Genomic DNA, 9994 nt, shown 5'->3' with positions numbered 1-9994 from the left:
TGAGAAGTACAATAAGTGAAGGAGAACTAAGCTTACTGTACAATTGAGTGACATAAAGCCAGATAAAGCCACCCTTAAGGAGACCGTGACGCCACACACACACACACACACACACACACACACACACACACACACACACACACACACACACACACACACACACACACACACACACACACCGAGTCACGTTACGTCATCACTATTTTCTACGCCTTCCTGCCCAACACTTCCCCTACGTGCGGCGTCATAAGCGCACGCATTGCTATGAAATACAGGAACTCTTATTTTAAAACTTCCAAGTCCATTCGTTCTCTTCAAAAAATAAAACTGTAGTTCTAAGTGAAAATTCCATCGTTTCCTTAATAAAGTTGGCTCTCCATTTATTTTCAATTTATACTATTATCTTCAATGGATAAAGTCATGTATCTCAGACTTACGATGAGGGGTGTCTTTAAATGTTTTTCTTTAAGTCCATCCCTGCTTTCGTCTCTAAACTTATCTTCTTCCTGGTTATTGGTATCTTCTTTAAGCAATGCACCAAATTATAACGTAGAAGAACCAGTTACTGTCCTGTCAACATTCTACGGTTGTAATATTATCATCATCAACATCATCATCATCATTATTATCATCATCATTACCGTCAGTATCTTTTACACTTTGACCAGCTACTTCACTGCTATAAATGATGACCAAGAGAAATGAAAACACAGGAGTAGGAGAAACATTCATTTTAGTCCTAGTGAAACGGACCTTACATCCAATTATTTTGCTAACGAGGCACGACGCTCTTCATCCAAGCTTCCTTACTCCTGTTTTTGGATCCTACCTTCTTCATTTTATTTGTGGGGTAAACAGTATAATGATCGATGATGATGATGATGATGATGATGATGATGGGCTTGTTCTTTTTCCTCTTGATATTGTTCGTGTTTTTCTTTTTGTTCTTCTCGTGCTTCTTCTTCATGTTATAGTGGTCGACTCCCTTCATGTATATCCTTTACCCTCATTTTTTCCCCCTACATTATACTTCAGTCCACCCATTCTTTTATTCTTTTCTACTCCACCCTTCCATCTCATCCTCCATCCTCCATTTCTTGCTCCTTTACCACGCACGGGCTTCACACGTTTCCTTTTTTGCGTTAGCCTTATTTCGTCTCTACTGCCCCCCCCCCCTTCTCTCTCTCCCTCTCTCTCTCTCTTTAGTACAGACATAGTTTTTGTTGGTTGCACACTAGAGGATGATAAGCTGAAATGTGTAAAATAAAAAGGTAAGGAAGGGGAGTTACGAAATCTCCAAAGCAAAGGGAATACGGGTTTACAACGTGTTCACAGCGCTTCACTCTTGCAACTTCTTTTACGGTCTCACCAGTCTCCAGCAGGCAGAGATATTTCCTGATGATGATGATGATGATGATGATCCAAACCACCTCAATCTTGCCTCCTTTATTTTCTTGCCGATCTTCAATGACCCTTAGGTAAAAGCGTATTCTTGATGATGATGATGATGATGATGATAATTACAGCAATAATGGAGAAGCAAACCACCTCATCCTTGCCCATTTTACCTTCTTCCTGATTTTCACTGACTTACGCAAAAATTATCTTTCTGTTGATGATGGCTTCTTTCTTTTTTCTTTTTCTTCTTCCCATCGTGGCCTCCCTGCAACAAGACCCGCATGAGCCACGGTGGACGACGACCTACGATTCGCTGATCCGCTGACAAGACTAACAAGATGCGGGTAGCCAAGGTTTCTACATCACCTCAAAGACACTTGGTTTCATAAAGTTAGTACCAGAAAGTTAGTACTAACAAGTTAATGCCAGAAAGTTAATGCCAAAAAGTTTATACCAAAGAGTTAGTACCAGAAAGTTAGTACCAGGAAATCAGTACCACAGAGTTAGTACAGTTCGGTCCATGCCTTAGCTGGGGTGGGTGGGGGGATTGTGGTGAGGTTGACGGCTGGGGTAGGAGGGATGGAGAAATATAAATATGTAGCCTGAAGGCACTTATATTTATGCAATTTCAAGATTTTTTTTTTTTTTTTAATGTATGGAAAAAGAAACCAAAGGTCAGAAGTCTGTAAAATTGTTCCCTCCAAGACAAAATCCAAAACAAGATAACAGAGAGCCAAATTCAAGATCTATTAAGTTCGAGATGCCTAGACACACTGCTTTTGAAAGACTGGAGGTCATAGACAGATGGAAATACAGATAGAGGAAAACAGTATAAAACGGTTCACTACGTACTGAGCTTAAGCTGGAAGACGCTGAGGTGAGAGGAAGGGAAAGACTGTTAGGATATATTTTATGTGACATAAGGGTATTGTATAGCTTCCGTATCTTAATGTGGTACGTTCCAGTATGAGGGAGTTGTGATGAGGGGTGAAGGTCGGGGAGATGATGGAATATAATTTTGTGGTATGGAGGCAATTTTACTCACATGTAGTTCATTGCAGTCCACAATACTTAATGCTTAAGCTAAGGAGCGCTGAGATGAAGGAAGAATGGTTGGGAAGTTGAGGGGTACAATTGTGGGGCATGGAGTTTGATTTCCGCAGTGGCAAGTTATAAAATTCGATTCGTCACATTTACTTTTACGCTGTGAGGGAGAAACTGGAAAAAAATGGATGTACATAAATGCTTGAAAAGTGGCAGAAGGGGTGGGATGGAAACAAGGATGAGGTGAAGATTACAGGCAAGAAAGGAGGTCGAGAGACTGAAGAGGTTAACGAGGTCAATTGCGTTTTATGCATCAGGGCGCTTGAGTGAGAGCAAAGTGGAAAGGAAAAGAAAATGTGTTAGGGCGCATGAGTTATGGGACAGAAAGGAGGGGTAGAAAACTTACGTAAGGTGAAGATTAACAGAAAGAAATTAGGCCAAGATGCTGAAAAAAGGTAAGAGGTCAATCACATAGAAAGATGGGGTTGTGGTAAAGATGTAGACGATGAGTAAAAATGTCGTGGGTAGAATGAGCTGTGGCGCAAAAGAAAGTGTGAACAGCTGATGTCCTAAGCAGAGAGGGAACGAGCATGGGTGCAAGTGGGGACGATGGGAAATACATGTGCTATTAAGTATAGGATGCGGATCCGATGGACGTTGTAAAAACTGGAGTGAAATGAAGGATTTAGGGAAGAAATGAGGGCGAGAGGCTGAGACACTGAGGAGATGTTAGGTTTGTAAAGAAGTTCGCTGTGTTAAACATAATGAAACAGAAGAATGGGATGTGAGAAAGAAGGACAAGCGGAAAATGAATAAAATGAATGGTTTAGGGAAAGAGTGAGGGAATGAGGTCGCTGGTTAAATAACTGAACAAAAGCTACCCTGTTTTACGTTTCTAGTGGAGCGGGCTGGGATGTGGGTAACAATATAGCACAGACAAAAGACTGAATGTCGGATCGAGGGAAGAGGTGAAAATCAGGATGAGATAAAGGTTGTGGGAGAGAAGTTAAGGTACATGATTAAATTGATGAACTAGACTTGTCACATATTATATATTAGGTGGAAGTTTGGGTGAGGGGGAGACTTGGTAGGAAGAGCTATTCATGTGTAGGATAAACGATGAAGTATGGAACTGAAGGACAGGGTGACAAATGGGGTGAAACAAAGATAGCATGAAAAGAAATAATACTATTGCGAGTCTAAATAGATGGACAAAGAAGTGGTTAGAGGGTTGTCATGGGCCTTACTGTGGTTGTAGGCGTAGATTTTGTTATTGCAGAGGGCGATGTCGAGGAGGAAGGGGCAGATGAACATTTTATCCATCACCAGGTTGTAGCAGTTGAACGCCGTCGTTATCAACCCGTGGAGCTGCAGGGGAAAAAAAAAAAAGGAGGATAGTCAGTAAGGAGTGGCTGTAACTGTGGCTGTTGCTATGTCATTTACTCTAATCTGGCCTAAAATTACCTCCCCATCTTGACTGCTGAATTGTAAAAATGGATTAACACTAAAAATATAATGCTAGTGACATGGAATTGCTATGAAAGGATATAGAGTCGTAGTATTGTCTCTGTCCTCCATTGCCCAACGTGGAATAAGCTGCAAAAGGACGAAAATTAGGACCAGGTTAAGGTAAAAAGGGTACAGATAAAATAATTTGGCTTAGGAGGGGAGAGTTCTGAGAGGGGCAGGTTCAAAAGCAAACTGGGTTGGGGCGGTAGATGAGGCGGTAGGAATAAGTACACCACTGCAGGGGATCACTTAAGCAGAGATGCAAGATTTCAGGAAGATACATAAAAATCTGCAGATGATCGTTCAGGCACAAAAATATTTACTGTTATGCATCCCTGGAAGACTTGAATGATGAATGAAAGGAGGCGTAACTCATATCATACATATTGATAGTTCACCTGATTCTATGTTTTTCCTCTTTTTTTTTTTTTTTTTTAGGTCATACAGCTTTATCATGACTGGAGGTGATGATGATGACGATCCAATGTAGATTTTTATTTTTTTAATCATTTACTGTTTCTGGGACCTGTACGTCCAATTTATGAACTGGATATTGGATTCTGATTCTGATTCTGATGATGAAGATGATGTTAGTTTTTCTTGTTACTTCTTTATTTGCTGCTTCTGAATATATGTCTATGATGATGATGATGATGATGATGATGAGTAAGTAAACTAAATAACTAAGGACGAAGTACTAGAAACATTCCCAGTGAACGAGGATAAGTGCCGTAGAGGCCTGATGTAATGCCAGATCTCCGCTTCAGCGTAATAGGAAAAAATGTGTGTGTGTGTGTGTGTGTGTGTGTGTGTGTGCGTGCTCGCGTGCTTGCTCTTAGAAGATTGAAGGTCATAAGAAGAGGGAAATACAAACTGAGGAAGACAGCTCCATTGCCAACCCTTTATATCCTACGCGTGACGAACTAAGAATACCGATTATCACTTGCATTACAAAGTTGGACAGAAAATATGGGTCAGAGCGTGTCTAAAGAGGGTGCTGGGCGGCCGTCGAAATGGGGAAGGGAAGCAAGTAGGCAGGTCTGAAGACGCAAAACAAGAAAGGCATATACGGAGACCACGAACGCAAACTTGGTCACGTATGCCACCACGTTCAAGTGACACGAAAGAAGGTAACTCCACATATTGAGATAGAGGCCTCCGTAGAGCTACGAGGTGTGGAATTTAGGCCACATCTGCTGCCTTAATAGAGGAAGGCCTACAGTATATAGGGGATGATGTGTTCTGGTGGAGGGAGAACTGAGTGATGAAAAGGAACGAAAAGGAAAAGAAAAAAATGGCCTGAATTTAAAGCAACGAGGAATTATTTGCAAGTACATAAATACATGAATATATAAATATGCATATTCATAGAACCGAGAACCAGTAGAGGAGATCAAAGAAGATTCTGATAATGAAAGAGAATACAAATAACAGAGGTTACGAAAAAAAATGGGAGATAGAAGATTATGAGAGAGAGAGAGAGAGAGAGAGAGAGAGAGAGAGAGAGAGAGAGAGAGAGAGAGAGAGAGAGAGAGAGAGAAATAAGGTTCTCAAGTTTGTTAGCGACGCCAGGGGTATACATAATAAAGTTTGTCTCTGTGCATGTATGTATGCAGGTATGTATATATGTATTTATGGATGGATGGATCGATGTACGTAAACAAAATATTTCATGAATGCTCTCTCCAGTTAGAATAAAAAATGGCACGTATATTATGTATGGGGATTGGAAGAAGCCATCCGATTTGGGCGTACAAGCAGATAGACGGTCAAGGTCATGAGCCAAGGTCAATGTTTGGGCTCAGCGTCTCTGTATTCTCTCTCTCTCTCTCTCTCTCTCTCTCTCTCTCTCTCTCGTTTGTCTATATATGAGAAGGACTGACTAGAGACATAAAAACATGTGCGAATCTGTATGCGTAAATATATGCATGCTTGTGTATGTAAGCGAGGGAGGCTGGGATCTTCTGTTTGTCCTTGAGGTGAGGGAATAAAATACTGCTTGTGTCGTGACTGAGCCAAGTGCAGTGTAGTGGAAAGAGAGCGTCCGGTCCCCTTGATAAAAGTGGAAGAGTAAATGGAAAGGTGGAAGAGGAAGTGGAAAGGAAGATAGATTGAAGGATAGACGGATAAGCTGAAGGAAGAGTAAAAGGACAAGTTGATAGAAGAGGATGTGAAAGGACAGGTATGTGGAGGGAATGGATGGAAGAAAAAAATGGATGAAAGAGGGACGAGCAAATGAAAATACATTTGTAGAAGGATAGGTGGAGAGATGAGTGGCACAAAAGCAGAACGGATTGAAGAATATGTGGAAGGGCAAAGGAAGGATGCACGCAAAAGTGGAAGAGAAAACGAAGGTTTGGTGGAAGGACATTTGGAGAATACGAAGAAGGACAGACAGAAGGAAAACATGAAAGAGAAAGTGTAAGGAAAGATAAAAAGACAGTCCAAAGAATAGGCGAAAGGATGTGAAGGAATGGGGAAAGATAGATGGAGGAATAGATGAAAGGACGAATGGAGGGAAAGATGGAAGGGTAGGTGGAATAATAAGTGAAAGGATGATGGAAGAAGGAGTGGAAGTATAAGTGGAAAAATAGATGACAGGATAGGTGGTGGGATAGATGAAGGGTCAGTGAAGGACTTATAGGATGGAGAAAAATGTGCTGCATGAGGGGGGGGGGGAAGTTGGCTAAATTTAGATGGAGTTTATAGACAAGAGACGCGTTAAAATGGGGAAATTTGTGTGTGTGTGTGTGTGAGAGAGAGAGAGAGAGAGAGAGAGAGCACAAATCACCCCCAAATAACACTCACCACATCCATCACCGCCAATATGATGCCGCAGGTGATCACGCCCTGAAGGGAACACATGATGCCGTCCTCTGCCACCCCTCTGCCTCTTCTAGCCTGCCCCTCCTTCCTGTGAGGTGCGGTTCTGTGTCTCACCACCCCGTTCTTCTCGAGTTCTATCTCTTACATCAATAGACGGTGGATCTGGAAGGGAAAAGAGACAGTGAGGGGTTTAGTTTTTGTTAAGTTAGTGTGGATAATTTCGCCAGCGGGATGTATCTAAGAATTTTGGTAGGTCTGAATAAGAATAACCCAGGCCTGGTTCATTTTTGCTGGGTGATATAATGATACTTCTCCTAAGTGCTCAATTATTTCTGTTCAATGATGAAGGGAATACGATTAGTGTCATGATGATGATGATGATGATAATGATGATTACCTTTCAAAAGCCACATTATTTGAAAAACAGTACATTCACAAATACATGATTCACCGTTCTAATGTAAACTCCATGCCATAAAGAAATATCGAGAAGGTGTGTAGGAAGTGGCAATTGGCGCAACTTTCACAGATACAAAGGCCATCACTCTTAACCAAGTCACTTTCCACAGAGGTTTCGAGATAGTGTGATGGGATGTTGTAATGGAAGCACAATACTTCAAGGATAATAATTTCTCGTACAAAAACATGAGGAGAGGATATGATTCAGCAGTAGAGCTATAGACAGCTTGCAGGCACGTTCCAAGCAATCTTGGGGGCAAACACTACCCCTGAAACTCCAGTCAAGCACAACACCACAACACTACGACCTCTACTACCCCAAACAAGCACAGGGTCACAGTATTACTACCACGACCCCAAGCAAGCACGGGCAAGCACAGTCACAGCAGTACTCCACGAATCCAGGCAAGCACGACCTCCACGACCCTCAGCAAACACGGGGTCACAGCACCTCTTTTAGCCAGTTCACTCCCGCACCTCCCGTCTGACTGAGCTGGTATTCTGCACTCTGGACAACAGCTTCAACTAGCCTGTCAGCCAATGCGGGTGGCAAGGCAGTTCCGTGAGTCTTGTTGGTATTACTCACTGGACAAAGCTGCTGGGGGTGGAAGGACGATCATACCAGCAGTGGAAAGTTTAATACTACCATCCCGAGGTAAATCAACGGCCCATTTGATCGTCATTTCTCCAGTACTTATAGAATCAATTTTACAGATCATTGTAACACTCCCACAAAGACAGCAAAGTCTCGCGATTTTTTTTTTTTTTTTTTAACTTTTCCTGTGCAGATTAGGCTACACGAAATCTGTTTTTGTGGAGGCTAATTTTCGGTCTAAGATAAGGGAATCGAGATATCTACAACATATTTTGCAGACAGGGGAAAGTCTAACTGAACTTTAAAATCGGGGTGCTGATTCCTGCACAGGGTAAATAGGGGTACTAAATTTACTGAAGATAATTATGAGTGAAAAAATAAAAAACTCTGTATAAATGATGGAAGAACAGGAACCTAGAGAGAATAAGGTGCATGGAAATCGCTCTTCAAAACGAACAGAAACACTAGGGCTTGCAGAAACGTCAGAACATTGCTTCCACATCCCCCCCCCCTTTTTTTTTTTTTTTTGCTAAAGTTTTGGTTTCGATAGTCACGTTCCGTTATTGGAGCCGCAAAAAGAAAAATGGAATAAATCTCGTTAATAGAAGGTGAATAAGAAATAGGAGAATGCATGAAACGAGTAAGTACAGTACTATATTCTAGCTTTAAAGTAAGAGGAGGGATAATCTGGAAGAAAGCAGGTAGTCGTGTAATAACAGTGCACAAAAAAAAAAAAAAAATGACGTGAACAAAAAAATCGAATGACAGGGAATCTGAAGTTACTATTGTGTAATATATTTCATAAACACATAAGCTCATTTCTCATTTAGGCATATATTAAGCATGTACAGGTAGGGACACCAGACACTCAAGTAGAAACAGCTCCATGTCTTAGGATCTACTGGTTACGATGCTGAATGAGGAGCGTTACAGTTGGTAGTCGTTGTTGTGACAGCGGTTCAAAAAGGCTGAGAATGACGGTTTGGCATAGGGGCGTTTATTTTCATAGATCATCCAAAGTGATACGGGTCTTGAAGTGTATCTTAGTTTCCCCCCCACACAGTACTTTACAGATGTTGCACTCATATCTATACACCAGTGATGAACACCACGCCTCAGCCACGGCATCCTTCAACTTGAAATAGTTTTGATGGTTTTGCAGAGTATTCCTAACACTAAAAATACTCCTCACTGTTCTCTGGGAATATAATCCCCCCCAAAAAAACCTTCACATTCGGATTCGCTTGGGATGATCATAAAGCATGTGATATTATGGCGAAATTAGTGATATCCTTGTGTGCAAAACTATAATACTTGTTTATCAAATGCGTTCCCTGTGGAAATTTTTGTGAATTACTTGGGGAAGCCGTAATTAATGTGAGTACATTTTGACGTTTCTATTTCATTTTGAAGTTTAACATAATTATGCTAAAAGTGACAGGAACGCTTATTCGATGTGTGCCTTAATATCCACTTCATAAAAAGCTTTGTGTAGATCAGTCAGTGTTCAAAGGAGAGGCATTAGACAAATCATTTAGTCTTAATTCAAGAATGAAAGTTACGCATCATTATCAGGGTCTTATATAAATTCAATGTTAATGTGTTAATTATTCAAGTAATTTAAGAACTGTGGGACATCAACAGGAAATTTAATGATAAAAACCGTTACTTACGGTAAGCTAGAGGTGTAAAATTTGATGTACATAGTGAATATACTTGTATAATTCGTTTATTAACTCCATCGCCTTTTTCTATGACTCTTATTATTTGTACAAGCAATGTTATGTTACTTTCTATCTCCATGACTCACATGGAATGTATATCTGCAGCTGCAAGCCCCCGTACTAAACCAATAAACCAGTACCGCTGTTGCTGCTGCTACTACTACTACTATTACTGTTACTACTATTACTACTACTGTGTCTGCTACTACTATATTCAGACTCATCCAGCTAACAATTGGCTGGTGTTGCAGAAGATTTCCCTTATCTATAATAATCCTTATCTCCACAGCCTCAAACGTTCTAAGTTCCCATCAGCATCTTGGGTTAAACGGATCTTGAACGTGACTCCTTTGTCTTTTGCAGGGAGGGGCAGCTTTTTACGGTCACTGCCTTTGCTCGCCTCTCACCCCTTCCTTTGTATCACACACACACACACACA

General features: G+C 41.1%; 1 protein-coding gene across 1 annotated transcript in view; it reads right to left on the bottom strand.

The window, feature by feature from the left end:
* The window catches only part of LOC145418928 (uncharacterized), a 9278-nt gene extending 2452 nt beyond the window's left edge, over window positions 1-6826 (bottom strand). Inside the window, exons 1-2 of the mRNA XM_080287188.1 lie at window positions 6760-6826; window positions 3690-3810 (exon numbers count right to left, since the gene is read on the bottom strand). Coding sequence (XP_080143314.1) covers window positions 3690-3810; window positions 6760-6816 — 178 coding nt within the window. The 5' untranslated portion in view covers window positions 6817-6826. The remainder of the gene's footprint in view (window positions 1-3689; window positions 3811-6759) is intronic.
* Window positions 6827-9994: the final 3168 nt, after the last annotated feature.

This window comes from Coenobita brevimanus, chromosome 14 (assembly GCF_032717465.1).
Source record: "Coenobita brevimanus isolate Jiangsu-jjx chromosome 14, ASM3271746v2, whole genome shotgun sequence".
Classification (NCBI taxonomy): Eukaryota; Metazoa; Arthropoda; class Malacostraca; order Decapoda; family Coenobitidae; genus Coenobita; species Coenobita brevimanus.
Note: the sequence above shows the minus strand (reverse complement) of the source record. Positions and strands in the feature narration are given on the sequence as shown.